General features: G+C 40.2%; 1 protein-coding gene across 2 annotated transcripts in view; it reads right to left on the bottom strand.

Moving 5' to 3' along the window:
* The window catches only part of KITLG (KIT ligand), an 85278-nt gene that overhangs the window by 23175 nt on the left and 36623 nt on the right, over positions 1-25480 (bottom strand). For both annotated transcript variants that reach the window (XM_089523994.1, XM_089523995.1), the window contains exon 2: positions 7185-7298. In XM_089523994.1, the coding sequence (XP_089380120.1) occupies positions 7185-7298 (114 nt within the window). The remainder of the gene's footprint in view (positions 1-7184; positions 7299-25480) is intronic.

Raw genomic sequence — 25480 nt, 5'->3', positions numbered from 1 at the left:
TCTGTTCACTCATGCTTACTAGGACTCCTAGATTCCTACTAGGTCTATTAGGATTACTAGATCCCTTTCACACACACTGTTGTCAAATCTGGTGCTCTCCCATCCTATATCTGTACATTTCATTTTTCCTGCCTAACTGCAGTAACTTACTTTACTCCTTGTTAAAATTTTGGACCAGCTTTCTAATCTGTTAAAGTCATTTTGAGTTTTGATCCTGTCCTCTGGGGTATTAGCTACTCCTCCTAATTTGGTGTCATCTGCAAATTTCATAAATATGCCTTCTATTCTGTCATCTAAGTCATTGATAGAGATCTTGAATAGCACTGGGCCCAGGACAGAACTCAGTGGTATCCCTCTGGTCACTTCTCTCTAGGATGAAGAGGAACTATTGGTGAGTACCCAATGGGTATGGTTGGTCTACCAATTACAAGTCCACCTAACAGTAGTTTTGTCTAGCCCACATTTTATTAGCGTGTTTGCAAGAATATCATGGGGGACCTTGTCAAAGGCTTTACTGAAATCAAGATATGCTTCATCCACAGCATTCAGTTCATCTTCCAAGCTTGTAGTGTTATTTAAAAGAGAGAGAGAGAGAGAGAGCAGATTAGTCTAGCATGACTTGTTTTGGGGAAACCCATTTTAAGTTTTTGTAATTATGGCATTCCTTTCTAAATGTTTACAGACGGTCTGTTGAATTATCTGCTCTAGAATATTTCCTGGCATTCATGTCAGGTTGACAGGGTGGTAACTGTTTGGGTCCTCTTTTTTTCCACCTTCTTGAAAATGGGGACAACATTTGCCCTCCTCCAGTCTGCTGGGACTTCTCCTGTTCTCCAGGAATTCTGGATAATAAATTGTGAAATTAAGTTCAGCTTTTTACCCATCTCAACACTAGGGATAGAAAGAATATTTTTTAAAAATATTTAAAAGCATGTTAGAAAAACATTTTCCTTGAGTGTCAAGAAACCCCCGATAAGAAAAATCTTAGACCCATAAGCATCTTGACAGTTTGGTCCTTATTCTGCAAAAAATTCTAGCATGATTGTTTTAAACAATTAATATTATTTCCTGCACAGAAAAGATTGATTCCTGTACAAAAAATGTTGTAAATGAGGACTTACTTCTTACAAAATTTGCACGTAATTTTTTATAAAGAAAATCATTTTCTGCATAAAAAACAGCCTTTTCTGTGCACAATATGTTTTGCAGTTCTTCCCTTGAGGTAAGTCCTACCTCTGGGATGTGGTTGGAAGATTTGCTATCTGGGTTCTCACATATTTTTGTTGTTTTTCTTGGGATGAGGTCACAGATCATCTCATCTTTAAAAACTCTGATAGTTTTGATATACAGTTGGCCCTCCATATTCACAGCCTTGACACTTGTGGTTTCGATTGTTCGTGAGGTCAAGGCTGCTAATGTGGTCATTCCTCCTTTCTCTGCCTGATCTCTCCTTGGGAAGCCTAGGGAGAGATCGGGGAAGTGACAACAGGAAGTGCCTTGGCCCCTCGAAGACCCTTCTCCTCCCCAATCCTCTCCCTGGGCTCCCAAGGAGAAGATCATGAAGAAGAAGGGTCTCGGAGGGGCCAAGGCATCTCTTACCTTCTCTTCCGTGATCCTCTCTCTCGGCTGCACAAGGAGAGGGCCCGGTTGGCAAAAGTTCTTGGAGGGGCCAAGGCCATTCTTGCTTTCTCTTCCTCAATCTTCTCCTTGGGCTGCCCAGGTAAAGGATCGGAGAGGCGAAGGGCCTCAGAGGGGCCAAGGCACCTCTTGCCTTCTCTTCCCCGATTCTCTCCCTGGGCTGCCGATGGAGAGGATTGGGGAGAAGAAGAGTCTTGGAGGGGCCAAGGCACGTCTTGCCTTCTCTTCCATCATCCTCTCCCTGGGCTGATTCATCAGTGTGAGCAATGTGTGATGAATCAGTGTTTATAAGCTTTGGAACAAACTTAAAGCCATGGTTTAATATCCTGGCTTGCTCTGAAGTGGGTTAGTGTATTTTCTAGTTTAGACAAAATGGGAAACTACAGTTAATGAAAGACTTCTTGGTTTGTTTGCCAGGTTGCATGTAGAGAAGAGCAGAGGTACTGAGTGTGTGGCTAAGACTCCTTCCTAATTCAGCCTGTAAAGCGAAGGTATGCTAATCTAAATGTGTTGATTTTGGGATCAAGTATTAACCAAGTCACAAACAAAAGTGAAGATGCTGTTCACCATATTCTGAATGCTGGGAGTGATTCAATACTTAGCAATGTCAGCAACTGTATATTCCTTTAAGAAAGGTCACTGCAAGATTAAATTTGTTTCAGATCAAGGAGCACAACAAGAATTGGCATGCATTATGTATACAGTCTACTCTACTGGCATCAAAGCCTGTCAAACACTTTTCACGCACAGTTAAAAAAGCATAAATGGCCAAGACTACAGATTCAAGGAGTAAGACCATTTTTATAACTTCTAAACAGAAAACAACTCAACATTAGACAGCTTGTGTATGACAGCAGATTTTCTCTTTTGAAAGGCATACCATCTTAAGTAACTTTTCTTGACTCAGAATGACATAGAGAATTGTCAAAGTGCAGTTCTGTGGCAGGATACAGACCACCCAAAAAGGGTGGTCTATCCGCGCCTTGTTTTGCTGCACGAGGGAGCTGCAGCAGAAAATCGCGCGGCTCCCTCACTCAGCAAAAAGGACCCACAAAAAGCAGGTTCTTCTTGTGGCACCATAAGGACATTGTAGTGCGCCAATGGTGCATTCATGACGTCCTTATGACACCGGGATGTGCGGATGCTAAGTGTCCGTTGCGTCAAATGGAGGTGCCCGTGTAGACAGGGTGCCGCCATTTTGCCGCCGCCAGTACGGACTAGGCTAACCCTAGTACATACTAGGGTTAGGGAGCGTCTGAATGGTGCGCGCTCCCTAACCCTACTGCCGCTGCTGCCATGCTACATTTTGCCGGTCTGTATCCTGCCTGTGTTTCTCATCTACATCTAGTTCAAATGAAGTCCATCATCATCATATATATAACATCTTAAAGGAAAACTGGAAATCACAACTGGCATTCCATTAGTTACAATGTCATAAGCTAGACTTACAAACTTGTAACTGGTCCATAAACTCATCTGCAATTGTGGCACCATTGCCATGTCTGCAAATCTAATCGAAACTCACTTTAAAAGCCAATTAGCCATCTCAAGAAATGAGCACTAAGGCAGTAGCAAGCAGGGCACTGCAAGATGACATGACCTGTTCCCTCCCACTAGTGAGAGATGGTGCAAAAAGCAGAAGCAGGGACCCCTGCAGAGGTCCTGTTACCACTGATCATCATACCATCATTCACTGGTGGGAGAGGGCTAGTCACATCTTGTTGAGTGCTGGATCAGGAGACAGAGTGTAATTGTTGAATGGCATGACCAGCCTCAATATCATAGCTATGCCTCAAGATCCTATGTATAGCTAGGATCTTAAACCACATGTGTAAATCTCTCTCAACCTCCCCTGATAGACCTGCCCTCTCTTCAATCTTTCTCTGATGTCACACTGCAGATGGAGAACCTGCAGATTGACTGCTAAGGAGGAACTACTAGATTAGTACAGGGTAGGATGCATGCTTCATTTTGGATCCTCTAGCACCTGCAGATAGCATTTCTCCATTCTCCTTAAACTAAAAGTACTTGGAAAGTCATTTCGGATTCTGCAATTTCTTATGATTACATAAAACCTCCCAGTCCATGGATTTTCACATATGTGAACAAGAGCCAAAATTCAAAACATCATATACAAGAAATAGATCCCAGATCAAGAACAACATAGGACCTGAAATTTCACATCTCAGATTTCACACTCAACTTTCACTAAGACTTAGTGTCTGTGATATCACAGGAGGTGCAGCTAAGACAATGTCATTCTGTTTTCAAAAGGACATCTAGGAAATGGCACCAGAGGAAAGAGAGAAGGTCTCTAGAGAATCTACACTGCAGAAGCCAATTTGAAGCAGCCAATTTGAACCATTTAGAACAAAACTAAAAATGTCAAGAAGTATATTCAAATTATAATAATTTTCTGAATAAACTGTACTGTTATTATACCAAAAAGTAATCATTGTATGCCAAAACAAATTGTGTATAATACTGTCTGTGTTCCTAAAGAAATAAAGTTACTTTCAATCTGTTAATTGTGTTTTTACATTTTTTCCATGTTTCAATTTTTTTTGTTTTTTTTAAATGAAAAGAAAATCAGTTTCCTGACTTTAACATTTCTAGAAAACATATCAGTCCTCTCTTCCCTTATGCGAAGGATCTGTTCTGCACCCCTCCCCCCATGTAAAGGGAAAAACTGAAAATAATGGGGCACGTGCACACGGTGCCGCATGGTGTGCGTGCCATGGGTGCAAGTGCCATTCATTACATTGAGCTGCGGCTTCAGCGTATGCTGAAAGCCACGGAAAAGAAGCCCACATATGGTGCAGGCTCACTTTATCTGTTTTTAGTATTCAGTAAATACTTCTGTTTGCAAGTTATGTGGACAACTAGTCTAGCAGACACTCTGTCTAACTATTCAGATTTATCACCATCATCCCTTCATTACACATGACCTATTGATCAGCAGGGATTCTTTTGTTATCTATAACTGTGGGACTTCCTATGGCAAAGTGTGACCTGTAGGCTGTATACACCCCCAGAGCTATTTTCGCAGCCCCAAGGGGTTATTTTTTCTTTTAAATGTCCCCTAAAGCTCTCTGAGGGTGTGGAGGGCATTTTCATATCCCACACAGCACAAAGAAAGCATTCTGAGGTGAAAAAAAATTCTGTGGGAGGCATTTCCACCATGTTCAGGCCCAGCCTGGACCAATTTAGGCCCAAAAGAGAACTTTTTTTTTAACAGGAAGTGACTTATCCTAATTTGTTGTTGTTACAAAAAGGCCTCCCTGGGGTCTAAAATGGCACAGGAAGGGCCCAAAACAGGGGTAGGCAACCTGCGGCCCGGATGCGGCCCGGCAAGGCCTTGGGACCGGCCCCAGCCCGGTTCTGCCACCGATTGCCGCCGGGGCCTTTGGCCTCTCGCGCGCAGGGGCAATTGTCTATAGAAGCCTCAGAAACATGCATTTATATTAACATTTTTTTAAAAAATCAGCATTTTTTTCCCCGTGTCCTCCCCTTTTTTTAAAAAAAGTGTCCACCAATTAAAAATTTTGTCCTACATTTGTCCCAGTTTATTTATTTATTTAATTTTTAAAATATTTATTTATTTATTTATTTATTGGCTTCGGCCCCCCAGTTGTCTGAGGGACAGCAACCCGGCCCCCGGCTCAAAAAGGTTGCCTACCCCTGGCCCAAAACATGGTGAAAACACCCCTTGTCCCCTAGAAGACATCTGGGAGCAAATAAAGTTGTTTTGTTTTTTGTAGGAGTGGGTGAAGTCCTCCATGATTTACTAGGGGGCTAACACAGACCCATAGCTTTTTACTGTTATTATTATTATTAGTTATAGTATTTATACTTCGCTCTTCAGCCAAACGGCTATCAAGTTGTCCACTCCTGCCCTATGGAATGAAGGCAAAGCAGCAGACTTGCATTTATGAACACATGCATGAAGCAGGATCTAGTGGAGGGTTGGGAAAAACCTGTTCCACAGGTAGCATGCCTCTCATAAAATCAGTTCTGCAGCCTGTGGGCCTCTCCTGGACCACCCACCCACCCACACACACGTAGTCATTCTGTAAAGCTAGGTATGCCCTTGCTCATAGCCTACTAAAAATTGTTGGGTTTTTTTCCCCCAAGAAGAAATTGACCTAGTCAATTCTGGTTTCCCATGAAGCGTCTCAATGGCCTTGGTGAATCCTTGGGTTGGAATGATCTAATGTTCAGCAGTGCATGATGGACATCTACTTTGCATGTGAAAGAACTCTTCCATATACACAGTATATACTATCAATTGACATAAAATCCAGAATCTACTAACAAAAAAGGTCAGTGATTATGCACCAGCAAAGCAGAATAAAAATCTACCATTTGCTCAGACTGAAAAGTCCATCTTGTTGCATATGAACAGCAAAACATGATAAAGCCTTGGTGATATAGTCTAAATTGGTAGGAGGGGGATGAAGAAAGTTTGTGGACAGATCTGAGAACAGTGGTCGATAGTGGGTTTTATGCCAGTGGGTTCTATGAATCTAGGTTTTAAGACAACCTTTAAAAAGGAAATGAACTCCATCCTCCAAATAGGTTCAAAACTTTGGATAGCTCCTTCAAAATTCAGGTTAAAAGTAAGAATTCCTTTACTTCACTGACTTGGAACCACCAGCTGCCACTATCTAAGAAATGCCTTAAACAAACTGGTCACAATCTAAAGCTACAAAAGTATGGATGGCCACATCAGGTGTGCCAAACAGGAATGCTTCTGCCATAAATATTTTCATGTGAGCATTTGTGTGAGTGTGTGTAAGGGAGGCTGTGTGCAAATGGACTACAGTTTGAGTCTCCCTTGCAACACTGTCCTTTTTATTGTGAAAACACACTACAGTTTTCCCTCTGCAATATTTGTGGAAACACAACTAGACTACTCTCCATTCAATGATTTCCAAATGAATACATTAAAAATACATTAAAACATACTTGCATTTAGGTTTCGGGAGAATGAGCTAAAGTACCTAGCATGAGGATTCAACTTGGTATAGTGGTTTGAGTGCTGAACGACGATTCGTGGAAACCAGAGTTCAAATTCCTCAGTCATAAAAACCCTTTGGATGGATTTCCACAAGTCCCACTCTTTCAGCCTTAGGGGAAGGCAATGGCAAACCTTATCTGAATAAATATTGCCAAGAGGAACCTCAGAATAGGATTACCATATGTCACAAGTGACTTGAAGATAGATAACAACAAACCTACTCTGAGTTTGAGAGTAAAGGTAAAAATAGCACTTACGTGAATTCACAGATAGGCAGAACAGCTGTCTAAAGAAAATACACTAAGGACATTTGAGCTGATTTGCTGTTAAAATAAACTTTGTGTTGAACAGGAAGTACTGATGTACTGCCCTGCATGCTGTATAACATTACAGGTTTTGTGAGCTGGTCACTTATCTGTGTAAGTCAAGAAGAAAATCAGTCAACATATTTCCTCAGAATGTCTCTTCCTCTTCCATCTACTACTGTTTTGTATTTAGATAGGAGTTTAAAAGAAAAGCCACTTGCCAGTTTTGCAATGTCATTCACATCATCCGTCACAGGATTCCCGCAGGGACTTTGGGCCTTGACAAGAGGATTAAGTAGGAGCAGTTGAAGATAAAAGCAAGTGATAATCCAAGTCTGTAAAAGAGAGGGGATATATGCTTGGTAACGTTTACAAGGGCTAAATGCCTATCATACTTCACAATGAAACCCTTACTGGCTACTAAAATTAAGACAATCACCGGATTATTTTTTAAAGCAGCCAAAAAGTACTTATGGAATTAAGTAGGATAACATGATATACTTTCCTTGACAATATTTTCAAAACCAAATGTGTACTTCCAAGGCAAATATAATATATTTGTAACATTCTCACCCCACAATCCTATCACTATTTATCTTAGAGCCTGTCCCAACATGACTATCTCCATGAAAAGCCACCAGGTTCTATGAAGAGTCCATGCAGAAGGTCAGTGGTCTAGATCAGCATCCCTCAAAACTAAGTTCCCCTCACCAATGGCTGAAGATAAGAGATTGGAAAAGTTACTTTTTGCGCTACAGTTTCTAGAATCCCCCAGATAGCATGGCCAGGATTGTTAAAGGTTGTTATTTCTCATACCACTACTAAGATAGCAACTGAAAGTGAATAATTAGAAAATGCAGTTTTCAATAACAATATTGGCGAAGTGGGTAAAAGGTAAATATTATATTGGAGATTATTAAATGTTAATGGGGGTGATCCCAGTGCTGTAATGGTGTTATGCAAATCTGCAGTGTAATTACATTTTTAATATTGTGTATTGTTCTTGCTACCTCCTTATTTTAATGGACAAGCCAATAAAATATAAACCAAAGGTTTAAGATATATTAACAGCTTCTAAGACATGTTTAATTTATATATTTATTTTATTCTAAAATAAAATACTTCATAGCCTTTTCTCCAATTTTTTGGAAAAACAAACAAAAAGTTTGAGTAAGCAAAACCTGTATTTCTATTCAATTTTCTGTGCTTATCCCCAGGCCTTCACATGTCTAGTGACAAGATGCCAAGCTATAGTGAAACAGGCAGATAATGTAGACCAGTAAGTGATCTTAATTTCCCCCCAAAGATAAATTGCTTTCTGTGTAAGAAAGGTATTCATTCTGAAGGCCACAAATAATATTGGAATACCTAATGCTATGTCTGTTTCCTGCTTCTCAACAATACTTTGCCAAATTAGAGATTCTTTTCCTTACTTTCAATATATTAAATTATTTTCATTGAAAACATTTATGAACCTGTTTTCATGATAGATTTATGGTTGTCAGTTCCATTCCTTGTTCAAGAAAATCATTTCTCAGCTCCAAAAGACTTGTTTATACAGGATACAGAGCTTTACACAGGAGTTGGTCCAAGACAGCGGAATGTGCTGCTACAACAACCAAGGCCCATTGTTCAAAAGAGAATCTTATTTACATGCTCCTCTATTTACAAACATTTCTTTTCTTCTTTATAAAACACTTTCCTCATAAAATTTAACAAACCTCAGTCACTTAAAATGTTACATCCAATGTAGATCAAAATAGAACATAGGAAATTTGGGGGCCCAGAGAATCTTTATTTTCATTGTGTCATTGTAAATTTGTAACTTGTGTGTGTGTGTGTGTGTGTGTGTGTGTGTGTGTATCCTATATGTAACTTTATATATATTACTATAGATGAAGTATAGTAGTTAGCAGTGTGAACCAGAAAGACTTTTGTTCAGTTCTTGGCTCAGACATGAACACAGAAGATGCCTTCAAGCAAATTGCTAATGCCCAAATTCAGGCTCATTGTTTCACCACTTCTCTATTTAACACCAAAGGAACTTCTTAAAGAATTGTGGTTTGCTGAAACTTTAGTTGGTGAAAACCAAGGGTTGTCACCAGAGGCTTCCATATCAGTGATGCAGGAAATCTGCTTGGCACTGATTCCAGACTTTAAAATAGCTATCCAAGGCTGGAGCAGATAGGGAGAGTGGCCTGAGTCTGCTCAGGCTGCAAGCAGGTTGGGACTATGCCAACCACACTGCCCACTCCCAAAGTGGGCTGCAGCTGCAGGACCCAATCTGCACTGCCAGGAGCCAGATTATCCCACTCTTCTTTGCTCTGGTCCAAAGGACCGGAGCATGGCTTCAGGCTACTTTGGAGGAATGCATTGTTTGAACACCATGTCTCCAAAGCAGGCGGAAGCTGCTTCATTTGGTCTGTCTGTTCTGGACCCAAGATGCTGAAACTATTGTGACAACAGAGTTCAGCATCTTGGATCGCCCCTTTAAAGTCTGGAAACAAATACAGAACCAGTTCATTGAGCTTCTGACCTGGAAGCCACTGACTGCCCTGATGAGAATAAGTCCTATTTTCTTGAGTAATTCAAGCTGACAAGAGCCAGCATGGCACAGTAGCTGGTGTGTGTGAGACTACGACTCTAGAGATCAGAGTTTGATTCCCAGCTTGGTCACGAAATCCACTGGGTGACCTTGAGCAATTCAAATGCTCTCAGCCTCAACCTCAGGGGAAGGCAATGACTAACCTTCTCTGAACAAATCTGGCCAAGAAAACCCCATGAAAGGTTTGCCTTAGGGTCACCATAAGTCAGAAATGCCATGAGACACAACAACAATTCACGCTGACACCTAGTGGTTTGTTGAAACTGGGAGCTCTTCATGACTACAAAACAGGTGAGAAGAGCAGGACAACATAAGCCCACAGTTTACCACAGTGGGTTAAATTAATGGGAAATCAAGCTTCCCCAGTACAGCTTAAATGACTTATTTCTCAACCTCTGCTCATCCTCCTAGCATTATCACCATAACAGACATAACTAAAGCCAGTGTGGTGTAGCAGATAGTGTAGAGTGGACTTTGGATACCCAGGCTGATGTTTGTACTTAACCATGAAATATGGCGGGTGTGCCTGGACCAGCCACACTCTCTTTCTCTCTGCCCCTGCATTGTTGCAAGGATATAATAAAGAGGTGTTTCATGTGCACTGCCCTAAGCTCATTTAAGGAAAGTTGGAATATAAATGTACTAACAAATAAATAAATAAATAAACTATGAACTAATTTAAAGGTGTAGCAAGAATTACTCAGATATAAAATATACAATTAATATGGTTTAGCTATTATTATTACACAGGGTTGGAAAAAAGGTTAAAACATTTTTGTTGTTGTTTAAACCAGGGTTGTTGGTTTTTGTTTGGTTTTCTGCATAAAAGTGGAGGACTACACTAATATAGAACTAAATCAGAAAATTAAATAGCAAAATGAAGTTCGGGTATTATGGCCATTATTTTAAATAATAGTTCTAAAGAGTGTTCTTTTACAGCAAGTTGTTTTGGTGGAACTAATGTCAATTGTAGGATTTCTTTCTGAGTGACATTTCTTACACTAAAAAATAAAAGGATTAAAAAGAAACAACTGACACTGGATAATGGTTCATAACAATGAACAATTGCCAATAAACTATTATAGTTAAAATAAAATGTTTAAATACTCCCAGTAAGAGGGTTGGAAAATAGTAATAATAGCCAGACTCCCCCCCCCCCCCCCCGGCTCTTTTAAAGGAAAGAATAATCAATTTTAAGAACCAGGAAAAGGTTTTTTTAAAGTCATTTGGCTAAATCCAAGGTTTAAACCAGCCAACCTTGTTATTATATGCAATTAGAATAGCGAGATGGAAGCCACAATGTCCAAATATCTCCACAGAATAATTGATTAGTTTGACATCAATTAGTTTGATTGCTAGGCTTATGGGAACATGGGGAGCTAGCTGCCTTACACTGAATATGAACCTTGGTCCATCTATACCTGTACAATCAACACTGACAGACATGATTACCGTATATACTCGACTATAAGTCGACCTCATATCTAAGTCGAGGGCAGGTTTTGGGGCCAAAATTATGGATTTTGATATGACCCGTGGATAAATCAAGGGTAAAACCTAGGGGCATGTAACAAAGGATCTGAAGTGGATGAACCAAAGGAAAACAACACCAAAGAACTTAACAAAATTTCAGCAGGCATAACTATTTCTGGATGGATAAGAGACTAGAAGGGGGTAAATGCTTCCAAGGCGGATTAAACTCTTGCATTTCACCATATATATATATATATATATATATATATATATATATATATGAGTTAAAATACAGTATTTACATTGACCCATGGTTAAGTCGACCTAGGGTGGTTTTTTTTTGGGGGGGGGGGTCAATTTTTTAACCTAAATTTCTAGACTTATACATGAGTATATACAGTATTTCTTATTTGTACCTGGAGATTCCTAATATATACAGTCGGCCCTTCTTATACACAGATTTTTTATACACGGATTCAAGCATCCATGGTTTGAAAATGTTCAAAAAAGGTATAAATTTCAAATATCAAACCTTGATTTTCCATTTTTATAAGGGACACCATTTTGCTATGTCATTATATTTCATGGGACTTGAGCATACATAGATTTTGTTATCCACGGGGGATCTTGGACCCAAACCCCAGCATATAACAAGGGTCCACTGTACGTGCTAGTCTCCTATCCAAGTACTAACCAAGCCAGGCTCAATTTAGCATCTCAGATTTATTATATTTGGGCTAGTATGGTGACTTCACCCATTTGGATAGTTCAGGAATATTTACTACAGAATGGAAGTACAAAATCTCAACATTTTTAAAATTTAAAACATTTATTCAAACATAGGGATTGCTTATTACAATTTGCATTCAATTCATTTTCACTACAATTTACAGTTTACATCCAGTAAGAGTACAATTAGGGCTGCAGACTAATGTTAAAGTCTTATGCACATTTTCTGGGGCACAAGTCCCAGTGAGATAATGGCAATTTTTTATGAGTAATATTATATATTGTCTGTGCATTAGCCAAGCAGATGAAGTACATAACCATTGGCTGAACATCTTGACAAATATCTGGGCTACTGATAACAACAATAACAAACAAACAAAAAAGGAGTTTTTTTCCCAATCTAACCTATTAATTTTGCCCTAAAATTTGTAAGTTACCAATGAAAAACAGTTTTCAATTATTAATTTCCTGTTAGAAATACTTGACAAAGTGCTTGACAAAGTTCCAGTGACCAGTCTGTCTGCCATATTTTGAACCAATTGAAGCTTCTGGACGTGGTACAAAGATAGCCCCATTTAGAGCACATTACAGAAATCTAAACGAAAGATTACCAGTGCATGTACCACTGCTTCAAGGTCCTTTTGATCCAGGTAGGGGTGCAGTTGGCATATCAACCGAAGCTGATACCAAGCACTCCTGGCCATCAAATCTACTTGAGATGACAACTGTAGAGATGGATCCAGGAGTACTCCCAAACTGGGAACTTTGTCCTTTAGGGGAAGAGTGACCCCGTCCAGGACGGGCTGACAAATCTCCGTCCCTGGACTTGGGGTACCTATCGCAAGTACCTCCGTTTTCTCTGGATTCAACTTGAGTTTGTTTATACAGCACTGTGTATAATTACAGCACTTTAGAAATAAAGTTTAATAAAAATAATAATTTGTTTTCCCTCATCCAGCCCATTACCGACTCGAGGCAGGCATCCAGAGAAGAGATGCCATCCTTGGTCACTGTAACAGTCGGCGACATAGAGAAATAGATTTGGGTGTCATCAGCATACTGATAACACCGTGCCCCACGTCTCCGTGTGATCTCTCCCAGTGGTTTCGTTTAAATGTTAAACAGCATGGGGGACAGAATGGCACTCTGAGGGACGCCAGATGTCAACTCTCTCTTAAAAGAGCAGCTGTTCCCCAGCCTCACCATCTGGAATTTGCCCGAGAGGTAGGACCAGAACCACTGGAGCGCAGTGCCCCCAATACCTAACTCCCTCAGGCGTTCCAGAAGGATACCATGGTCTATGGTATCGAAAGCCGCTGAGATGCCCAAGCACACCAACAGGATTAAACTTCCCCTGTTGATACCCAGACAGAGATAATTGACTATGGTGACCATGGCAGTCTCAACTCCATCTCCCGCTCTGAAGCAGGTTTGAAATGGGTCCAAATAATCAGCTTCATCCAAGAGTGCCTGGAGCTGGAGGGCAACTGCCCTCTCGATCACTTTGCCCAAGAATGGTAGGAGACCGACCTGTAATTGTTTCTCACCAGGGGGTCTAGGGAGATGTTTTTTAAAAGTGGTCTAACTATCTCTTGTTTCAGTTTCAATGGAAATATTCCCTCCCTGAAGGATGCGTTGATTATAAGTTGTAATAATATTTTCATAGCATCCTCTCCCTGGGCGGTCAACCATGATGGACAAGGACTGAGAGGACACATTGTCACTTCATCACTATTTACAAACTCAAAATGATCCAGTTTGCCATAGTCCACAGAGTCACTGGACATCTCTCTTCTTGTTTCTGTTTTAATGCCTGCATCCAGATCGACTCTTATCTGAGAGATTTTCCAGCAAAAAAGTCATTAAAAGCATCACAGCAGGCTTTAGTTGGTTCTAATAAAAGGTTCAGGGTGGGAGGCAGTTGTGTTAGCTCTTTAACCACCCTGAACAGCTCTGCTGGATGAGACTCTGCTGATGCAATACGTACAGCATACAAAGAATTTTTTGCTGCATCTATTGCCACACCATAAGAATTCAATAATTTCTGATGGAGTGACTTGTCAGGTAATCGTCGATGCTCTAGTCATTGCGCACCCTGCTTCATTTGATGAAGATCTTTGGTGTACCATGGTTTTTTGTTAGAAGCGGGCTGGAAAGGACATTTGGGAGCAATAATGTCTATGGCACTGGTAAGATCGTTATTCTAGGTATCAACCAAGGCTTTGACAGAATCGCCATCGTTCCCAACCAGAAAACCCTCTAGAGCTTCCTGGAACCTTTTGGGTCCCATCAGCTTTCAAGGGCGAACCATTTTAATAGGTCCTCCACCCCCAAGAGAGATATGGGTAGTAGCCTTCAGTCCTACTTTGACCAGAAAATGCTCCATCCATGACAGGGCGGAGGTCTGAATTACTTCTGCCCATGGATGTTCCTGATCCATACTAAAGGTCACTTCGCGTGTATTACTAGCACAATACGTTGACCCTGAGACTAACTGGGACAGGCCCATGGTAGTCATGGAGTCCATGAACTCCTGAGCTGTCAGATCTGATGAATTGGACTTGAAGGGGATGTTGAGGTCCCCCAAAACCAAGATCCAGGGAGACTCCAGCACCAGCTCCGAGACCAGTTGTGTCAGCTCGGCCAGGGAGTCTGTTAAGCAATGGGGTGGATGGTATACCAACAGAATCCCCAGACTGTCCCTAGCCTTCAGGATCAGGTAAATGCACTCAATGTGTTCTGTTTTCCGGACAGGTCTCCTGGTCAAAGTGGTGTTACTTTTATGGGATAAGGCAATCCCCCCCCTCGCCCACTTTCTCTCACCTGCTCCTTGACAGAATACCCAGTTGGAAGGGCCCAGGTTACATTACTGTCCTCCCCCAGCCAGGTTTCTGTGAAACAGGCCAGGTTGGGTTGTTTCACAAATGACATAAAAATAAAGACAGAATCAAAGTACTGTGACTTGATGTGAAATCATAGCCTCCCACTATGGAGTGAAATGAAGCTTCAGAGAGTGGAACTGGCAGAAACCAGAGACATGGAGCCACTGGACAAAGCTACATTACTGACTGGACTGAAAAATACAAACCAGGAAGCAGACACAAGCCAACAGAACAACAGAGCAAACCAAAAGAAAGAATCCAAGAGCAATTCAATGGAAGGATATAGAAATAGACCAAGAAAACCTGAGCTCTAATCAGGCATGCCAAAAAGGTGAGGATGAGATTGAGGTAACCCCACACAAGGAGAACAATATTTTGCAGAAGAAAGCTTCAGCCATATGTGGAGGAACACCACACGTTGGGAAAATCTGAAAAAAATCAGGGTTCTTGATCACATTTAGAAGCTCCACATGAAGATGACAGTATCTCCACTGTCCATATCTAAAGACTGAAAGCAGAAGAGAACAGGACTAGTGGTCTTTTTCTCCAGCAGGATCCAACAGTCAGACATGCAGGGTCAGAACAGAGCCTGGATATATTAAAACAGCAAGGGCAGATGTGCAAAATGCATTTCCATGGCTCACCAACATGGGGAAGCTGCACATAAACTCAAAGGCTCCTAGTTTCAATCAGGACAGATGCTAACACAGAGTTGATGGTAGATAAGTATTAAATCAGCGGTTCTTATCTTTTTCTTCACCACAGACCCCCTTTAAATATATTTTGCTGCTACCAAGTCACCAATGGTATGATTTCCTCAATTTGTGCTACAAGTCCAGTAAGCTTTCCAGGCATTGCTTGTACCGTGTCTGTGATAATTTCTACAGATTTCAACTAATCCATGTCATGAGATGTTATAAATTTGTCTAAGCTGTTAAATACTTCCTCAGCTATAGTATGCACCAATGAGAAGATGAACAGTACATTTTTGAATATATTTTCTCATATTAGTGTCTAATGTAGCACAATAACATTGCTTTGTTATGTCTGTGCTTTTGTCCAGCTGCAAAAAAGGGGGACATGTGAATTTTTTTCTAATAAATGATCCTTGATTTTGGCTGACAAACCATTGATGTGCTTCTTAACTATATTAAGGTATTCAGAAAAGGTTCTAAGCAGCTTTCTCACTGATCAATGTAGAAACAATGATTTTTGCAGAAGGTAATATAAGTTCTTTAGCTAATTGTATGCAGTTTTCCAGTTTTTGCTATTAGTTGAGAAATCTCAAATGAGACCACTGCATTTTCATTGTTACAACCAGTTGCAATCTTTTAAAAACTATTTTCTTACTTTCCCAAAGTTCCTACATCTTACTTTGGGGGGGGATTGATGCTTTTTGTGGCATGTTCTTTATGTTTCGTATTGAATGCTGTCACACTTTTGATGGTTTCATGACCTCATTGGTTATGTTATCATAATGTAACACATACTGTAGCAGTTGCTTGTTTTGTGGGCTTATACCTGTGAATCCAGTCAACATATGGTTTTTGCTATAATGGCGATATTTTTAAAGATAAGGGGAAGAAGCTTGACTTTGTTTTGAACAGGACGTACCCTCATCAGTATAATCAGTACTTTTACATTTCAAATTGAGCCAGCAATCCATCCTGAAGCTCAGCCAAAATATATTGTTATGAAATTGACCGTGATAAACATGGAAAGTCACTACATGACAGTAACCAAATTCACAGAAATCAAAGAAGCAAAATCATTTTCAACAATCCAGTTATCATTCCAGTTATCTTGTTGAAACAATGGATTTGGAAAGACCAAAAATCAAAAAGTACTATAAATAAGCTTTCTCTATATTTGTTTAAAAGCGTAACATACAATGTATATAACAAAATTATACAAAACCAATATATACAAAGGATACAAAATAAACCAAAATAATAATGGCAAGCACAATAACAAAACAGCAAATAATGCAAATATAATGCAACAGAAAAGAAGGCTAAGAATAGAGTGAGTAAAAGAGGGAGAGAGAGACTCACAATTAAAACTAGGCTTATGAAGGCTCAAAAGTTGATTAGAGCTATACATACAGAACTGAAAATCATCGATATTCTCAGTAGCTCACCATTAATCCTATAATGATCATTAACCCTATGACTCAAATTATAGATCTTGTTACTATTCCAACACACATAAACACTCACTCACATTTACTCTGACTCTCTTCCTGTGAACACAACCATCCTTTATACATGAATTTCTTCACGAACATTCTCAATACAACTACAGAATTATGGGAAGTCATAGATGTTCCTAGAATGTGGTGGCACAATGTGGACAATGTTACAGTCCAGTGCAGCTACGAAGACGGCTTCTGGCTAGGGTTGCCATAATTTTCTACTAAAAATGGACAAAAGGTAGGACAAAATTTAGATCAAAATATAGGATAATTGTAGGATACAATTTAGCCCAAAATGTAGGACATTTAAGAAAAATTGAGGACCTTAAATGTCCTACATTTTGGGCTAATTTTTTTCCTACAATTGTCCTATATTTGGGTCTAAATTTTGTCCTACATTTTGTCCCTGTTTTTAGTAGAGAATTATGGCAACCCTACTTCTGGCTGTATTGCAGCTACTATTACCCACTTGAGGTCATCCACTTGCATTCACATACATTCTAATGTATACAGAAATAGCAAGTGCTGAATTTTGTTATCAATCAGTTATTTTCATGACTGATTTTTGCCTTTGTTTTTAATGGAGGTGATAGGATTAGTAGAACTGACAGATCAAGCTGAAATTTGAAAAAAAAAACTTAGGTAAAAATCCTTCCTTCCTTCTTTTCTCTTATTCATTCTAAGTTAACCGTAAACGTTCATAACATTTCTTTGAGCATTCACAGACCTCTTGTGAGGACATTGTGACTCCTGGGGGTCCATGGACCACAGGTTAAGAACCACTGCATTAAATAAATTGACCATGCAATCATATGTATGCCTCTTCAGAAATTAAGTCCTATAAGTTCAGTGAGGTTTACTCCTAAGTAAGTGTGTCAGTGTATAAAACATTCTTCTGCTTAGGGATTAACTGAAAAAATTAGAATACAGTTATATGAACATATTACTCATCTTTCAAGCATTCACGGTTTTGCCTGAGAGTGAAAAGGCAGAAGAGAGAAAAGTGATTAGCTATAACAAAAACAAACAACTTTCACAACATATTTTTTTTTCTTCATGAAATGTTATTCTCCATATAACTGGCAGATTTTCCAGATTTTCTCTTCAATGTACTGCAGCTGTCTTGCTTAGTACAGTATTGCCAAGTGATTACAAAAGATCAACATTATGATGCACATCTGGCTTTAATTTCTGAACTGGAAGACTCCACTGTTGTTTTCTTTGCATTCTCATCATTAACTCACAGGTAAAACCAGATCCCTGAGGAAGCTGTTTTGGATGTCATATCCTTGTATACATATGCTGGTTGGGAGATTCTGGAAGTTGTAGTCTAAGAAAATAATGGTTCCATGCATTGGTAAAGCCCATATTTAGGCTGAACAATGCCCCACATGCTATAAAAACCAGGGCTTTCAGTTCCAGTTATAGCAACTTGTATAACTGCATCAGAAACTAGTACCACACATATTGCAAATAGAGCTCTGCTAAGGATAAACAGTGAAATGTGGGCATTCAGTCTGTGGTGTAGCCTTAAATTCAAACTCCATTGAGAGAGTTATAGAAATGCCTTTCCAGCACTGATTAATATACTGTTTTGTAACACAGTACTATGGGTATTTTTAATTCAAACCAGTCCAAGCACTTCTGCCAGTGCTACCAATTTCAGACCACAACTAACAGTATTATTATACTGTTCCATCACTCATTTGTTTTACAATACGCACTCTACAGCTCAGTGTAACATTGTATTCATGTTCAGGATTTAAAAGAAAAACTCCAGGATCAAGAGAAATGTATACTTATTCAGTATTTTACAGAACCAGTCCTTCCCAAATTTTGGTCCTCCAGGTGCTTTGGACTTTAGTTGCCAGAAGCCTCAGACAGCTTAGCCAATGGCAAGGAACTCTACGAGATGAAGTCAAAACATCTGGAGGACCAAAGTTTAGGTACCACTGATTTAAAGGAATCCTACTGGGATCAAAGGTTTTCATAGCTGGCATCCATAGTTTTTTGTGGGGTTTTCGGGCTATGTGGCCATGCTCTAGAAGAGTTTCTTCCTGATGTTTCGCCAGCATCTGTGGCTGGCATCTTCAGAGAATGTTTGCCTGGAAAGGACTTGGCATATATATTGTGTGACCTGGAAAGGCAGGAGTGATTTGCATGTATATTGTTTGTTGCTAACCCTGAGGCCTGCCATTAGCAACAAACAATATACATGCAAATCACTCCTGCCTTTCCAGGTCACACAATATATATAGCCAAGTCCTTTCCAGGCAAACATTCTCTGAAGATGCCAGCCACAGATGCTGGTGAAACGTCAGGAAGAAACTCTGCTAGAACATGGCCACATAGCCCGAAAAACCCACAAAAAACTAAAAACTATGAATCCTACTGGGTTCTTGTCAATGTATTTCCAGATGGACCAGGAGACATGTTACATTCTCTAGCTTTCAAATTGCTTTGGGGGCATATAAGAAAGCACATGTGTGCAGAAAAATCTGAGTCTGTAAACTGGTCCTTTGTATGAAAAAAAAAAGAACAAAGATAATCAAAGAAAATTTTTGGGTGCAATTCCATGAAGCTAAATGTTATGTTAGTCATGGATATCCCAGAGAAAGTCTACTGTGCAAAAATAATCCAGTTTGACACTGCTTTAACTGTCATGGTTGAATGTTATAGAATTCTGGGAACTGTAGTTTTGTGAGACATTTAGCCTTCTCTGTGAAAGAGCTTTGATGCCACCACAAACTACAATTCCCAGAATTCCATAGCATTCAGCTATGGCAGTCAACGTGGTGCCAAACTGGATTATTTCTTCTGTGCAAACTCATCTTTGGTAATAGAGGAGAAAGAGGTACACTTGCACAGAACAGTAGTCTTGACAGCTGAGACAACAGAAAAGAAAGCACTTGTTTTCCATAAATCTATCCAGCTCTGTCTAGACTGAGTATCTTTACTTCCACTATTCGAAATGTTTCCATTTATGCAGGTTCAACACATGATTTCAATACATATGTATCTCTGAGTGTGTGTGAAATCAGGAATAATGTCTTGTTTTTATTCGGGTTAACCTTTGCAAGCTCAGTGGCTGGAATGGAATACATAAATGCTAACGTAGCAACTGTCTCATTTAATGTATTACCACCTTAGCTTTGGTCCCATACACTAATACTGTTGAAATAAGACAGGTGTTATCATTGTATCTGTCAATGACAGTAAAAGTTCATCAGCAGTATACACTCCCTTTTTTGGTACCACTAAATAAAGTATCTGAAAAACAAATCATGGCCCTGGAGTTTAGGAAAGTAATAGTCTGCTCCAGGAGCCTCCGGTTCAGTAGTGCATAAGTGAAACTGCTTTCCCACAATAGGCAAAACTTTAGTCACAAAAATGTCATTTTACCCCAGCTGTGTATGTAGAATAAGGTCAAGAACAGTATGCTTTATTACAACAGCACATGTGCAAAACATAAATGAATTTCATGTTTAGAATTAAGTAACATCTCCAAGGTATCGCAATATGTATATGAAAATATTCTAGAATAAAACAAAACAAAACAAACCCAAACCACTTCTGGTTTCAAGCATTTTGAATAAGGAAGATTCAACCTGTATATGGTTTTCAGGTTTACTGTACTTAGTAACTTGGTCCCTTACTCCCTTCTCAACTAGATTTGGTTGTACTGATGGGAGAGGCTTATTAAGCTAATCTTCTCTTCACAGCCAATGATTGAATAAGACAAATCCCACCTCCTGTCACCTGATTAAAGTCCTCTAGGCCTGCTTCCTCCGCACTGGCAAAGGGATCGGTTAATCCGGGGCTTTTCTGTTTTTGTTTTTATGGAATTATTGTATGGATTTATTGTTTTATTGTATTGTTTTTAATCTGTTGTAAACCGCCCTGATCTGTTGGAAGGGCGGTATATAAATAAAATTATTATTATTATTATTATTATTATTATATCTTTACCATTTTTTCCTTGTGGGCTTCCCCTTTTCATCTCTATCACATATCACCCACAAAGTTAATAAAGGAATCAGAAGAATCAAAGAAGATATACCCAAGCAAAGATCTGTGTTTCCACCCCTGCATAATACATGTTATTATCAATTAGTATAATTTTGTGTCAACCAACTACAATGAAAAAGCAAATGAAGAAAAGATATCCTGAAGTAACAAGCCTTCTTAATTTTTCATTTATTCAATAAATTTTATCAGAAGAGGTTGGGCTCAATTGAACAGGGTGGGATTAACAAATCATTAAGAGGAAACAGTACTTTTTTTAAAGGAAGAATTGTCTGGAAGAATATCAAATCAGAGGGTTAAAAAAAAGAAGACATTTGCTGTTCCTTCTCTCCCAAGTACAGAACAGTGATTGGGATAGCAGGCTCAAGATACATAGCAGGAAACATAGCAGGCTCAAGATACTTTAGCACTCTGAAGTTCTGAGCTCTGAACCAACCTTTTATCTACTAAATTACTGAGGGGAAGTGTAGACAGATGACAATTATTTGGTACAATTAGGATCCCATGAACAATTCACAGGGCGATGTACACTCAGTTCCATTGCTGTCTTATCTTTTTTCACCACCCTGCAACAAATTTCAAATCTCACCTCCCATTGCATATGTTTTGAGGGCAAAGGCACAAGCTCCCCTCACTACCAAAAGGAGTAAGCATGATTCAGGGTTCATAGATGTGAGCTCCTTTAACTATTCATTCACTGCTCACAAAATTCTTGACAATGGATAAACTGGATTTCAGGGATATGCTGTTTATCTGCCTTAGGGTGCCCACCTGAAAAAGAGGACAGGGCTCCTACACTTTTAATAGCTGCCACACAAGCAACACCTGCTGACACTCTCTTTTCCAATAAACTAGTAAAGGAGCTTCATCCTTTCTCTTTCCATGTGAGTTCTCTAGTATGCTTCCGGAAAGGAAACAAGGGCCCACTCCAGACGGGCCATTTTGTACGTACTCCATACGTACTAGGGTTGCCTTGGGGTGTCTCTTTTAGACGCCCGCAACCCTAGTACGTACGGAGTACATACAAAATGGCGGCACACTGTTCACACAGGCGCCACCATTTTGACGTAACGGACGCCTAGTGTCCGCACGTCGCAGCACCCAGGTGACGCCGTGAGTGCACCAATGGCACACTGTGGTGTCACTGGCATGCTGCAAAAAGAAGCCACTTTTTGCAGCTTCTTTTTCTTGCTGCCACCAAGCCACGCGGTATATCCACTGCGGCTTGTCGGTGGCATAAACGGCACCACTGCCAGAACCTCCTTTAAGGACGATCTGTAGCACACTAAGCATCATGCATTCTACACAGAACAAGGGTAAAGAACTTATTTCAACCAAAGGGCCAACTTCAACTTTAAGGAAGTTCTCACATTCCAACAGTGCCATGGCTAAAGGCAAAGAAGTAGAACCAAAAACACCCAAAAATTTTAACTGACGCTCTTTCCACAGGCCTCAGCCCAGCACACAGAGCTAAGATAAAACTTGCAGTGTTGCCCTGTTTAACAAAGGAATGCTTATCTTTAGTGACACACTGATGGAAACCTTGTAATCCAGAGAGACCAAAAGCTAACTTGGCTGGAAGTGGATAAATTAGTAATTGAGACTAATCTTACTATGTATTAGAAATCTTCCAATCTGACTAAGCTTCAACAGAAGCGTGAGACTAGTAATAAGCCATTTAGCTGAGATGCTTAGAGCTGGTAATGAATAACCTAAATCTTTATGGTGATTAAAAGCTGAGTATTAGGTATTATGATCAGTGGAAAAGCTATTGCTGGGGCCCTAAAATGACCATATAGTGAGCAGCAGGTGATGAAGGGAACAAACCGTGAAGGGACCACTGGGGCTGCTTGCCTTTTTCTTTCTTTCTTTTCTTCCATCTGATTTTTGAAAAGATTTTAATATTCAGGTAATGCAGGATGGAAAATGTAAATGCTTATAGATGCTCTGTTTACTATTTCCCATAACAAAATGGAGTTTATTCCTAAGCAGAAGAATAAGATAGAAAGTTCCCAGGGGGGTTGCATTATTACTAACCTTACTATACCTATGTATTACAGTTCTTTTAAATACATCACTTTTATATTCTCTAGAATAATAATAATAATAATAATAATAATAATAATAATATTTTCCCACCTCTCCCACTGGATTGAGACGGGATTACAACCATAAAACCACATACAAAAATACATATTATAAACAATAATCAGTTAAAACTTGAATCAACAATACTAATAAAAACATCAGTTACAATGTGCTGTTCCAATCAGAAGTGGGATTTCTACCATTTCTTTACAGAAGGTCGGGTGGGTATGCCTGCCTGAAGAGATTCGTCTTTAGTGCCTTCTTGAAGGCATCTAAAGTGGTGATAAGATGGATCTCCTCTGGTAAGTTATTCCATAATGTGGGGGCCATGGCAGTAAATGTTCTATGGGAAGTTGATATTGAGTCTTTGAGTATTCTAAAAGATTCTTCCCAGATGTTCTGAGAATGTGGGGCAGATTATGTAGGGAGAGGCATTCCCTCAAGTAACTCAGGCCCAAGCCATGTAGGGCTTTTAAGGTGATGACCAACACTTTGTATTGCGCCCAGAAGCTGATTGGCAGCCAGTGTAGAGATTTTAAAACTGGTGTTATATGATCTGATCTGGATGTTCCAGTGATCAGTCTGGCTGCTGCATTTTGAACTAGCTGAAGCTTCCAAACTTGGTACAAAGGTAGCCCCCTTTGTAGAGTGCATTGCAGAAATCTACTTGAGAGATTACCAGTGTGTGTACCACTGTTTCAAGGTCCTTTCGGTCCAGGTAGGGGCACAGTTGGCGTATCAGCCGAAGCTGGTACCAAGCATTCCTGACCATCGCATCCACTTGAGATGATAACTGTAGAGATGGGTCCAGGAGTACTTCCAAACTGTGAACTTTGTCCTTTAGGGGAAGTCTGACCCTGTCCAGGACAGCTTGGGAAATCTCCATCCCTGGACTTGGGAATCTATTACGAGTACCTGTTTTCTCTGAATTCAGCTTGAGTCTGTTTTCCATTATCCAGCCCATTACCGACCCAAGGCAGGCATCCAGAGGAGAGATGCCATTCTTAGTCACCGTGTCAGTTGGGGACATAAAGAGATAGATCTGGGTATCATCAGCATACTGATAACACCCGTGCTTCATGTCTCCAGATGATCTCTCCCAGCGGCTTCATGTAAATGTTAACTAGCATGGGTGATAGAATGGTGCCCTGAGGGACGCCAGATGTCAGCTCTCTCTTAGAGGAGCAGCTATCCCCCAGGCTCACCATCTGGAATCTACCCAAGAGGTAGGAACAGAATTACTGGAGCGCAGTGCCCCCAATGCCTAACTCCCTCAGGCATTCTAGAAGGATACCGTGGTCTATGCTATCGAAGGCCGCTGAGATGTCCAAGAGCACCAGCAGGGTCACACTTCCCCTGTCGATGCCCAGACAGAGATCATCGACTAAGGTGACCTTGGCTGTCTCAACCCCGTATTCCATCCTGAAGCCAGTTTGAAATGGGTCCAGATAATCAGCTTCATCCAAGACAGCCTGGAATTGGAAGGCAACTGCCCTCTCGATCACTGTGCCCAAGAATGGTAAAAGGGAGACAGGTCTGTAGTTGTTTTTTAATAGGGGGTCTAGGGAGGGTTTTTTCAGGAGAGATTTCACTACCACCTGTTTCAATGTAGATGGAAATATCCCCTCCTGGAAGGATGCATTTATTATAAGTTGTAGTAATGTTTTTGTTGCATCTCCTCCCTGAACGGTAAGCCAGGATGGGCAGGGATCGAGAGGGCACATCATCTTCCTTATGCTTCCAAGGAGCTTGTCCACATCATCGGTATTTACAGACTCAAAGTGATCCAGTTTAATACAGTCCATGGAGTCACTGGATACCTTTCTTATCAATTCTGTTGTAATGCCGGTATCAAGATCAGCCCTTATCTGAGAGATTTTATCTGCGAAGAAATTGTTAAAAGCATCACAACAGGCCTTAGTTGGTTCTAATAAAGGGTTCAGGGTGAGAGGCAGCTGAGTTAACTCTTTAACCAATCTGAACAGCTCTGCTGGACAAGACTCTGCCAATGCAATTTGTGTACCATAGAAAGAGTTCTTTGCTACATCGATTACTACTCCATAAGAATCCAATGAGTTCTTATGGCGTGTCTTGTCAGATAAGCACTGATGTTTCCACCAGCAGTGCTCTAGTCTTTACTAACTAAACTGAACATTTGCTTGTTTGTTGTATTCCCAAGTAAATTTGTTTATCAACAGGGGAGCAGAAGCAATCTCCATTTTATTCTTGTGGTCATAAATGATTATCAAAGAGAGAAGGGCTTTGCACCTCCAAATCCTTGCCAGTAGCGAGGAATTCTGAGAGCTGCAGTCCAAAAACATCTGATTTATGTGATTAAAACATGACACTGCACACATGTGGAGCAATTCTGCATATTGGAAAGTAAGGGCCTGAACAGACAGGCCAAAATGAAGCTGCTTCAGGTCACTTTGGAGGTATGCTATTTAAATGACACAAACATCTTAAGAGGCCAGAAGGACTAGAGCATGGCTTTGGCGCAGCCTCTGGCCTCTTAAGACA

The sequence above is a fragment of the Sceloporus occidentalis genome, unplaced genomic scaffold (genome assembly GCF_023333645.1).
Source record: "Sceloporus occidentalis isolate IW3139 unplaced genomic scaffold, rSceOcc1.0.p SCAF_5, whole genome shotgun sequence".
Lineage (NCBI taxonomy): Eukaryota > Metazoa > Chordata > Lepidosauria > Squamata > Phrynosomatidae > Sceloporus > Sceloporus occidentalis.
Note: the sequence above shows the minus strand (reverse complement) of the source record. Positions and strands in the feature narration are given on the sequence as shown.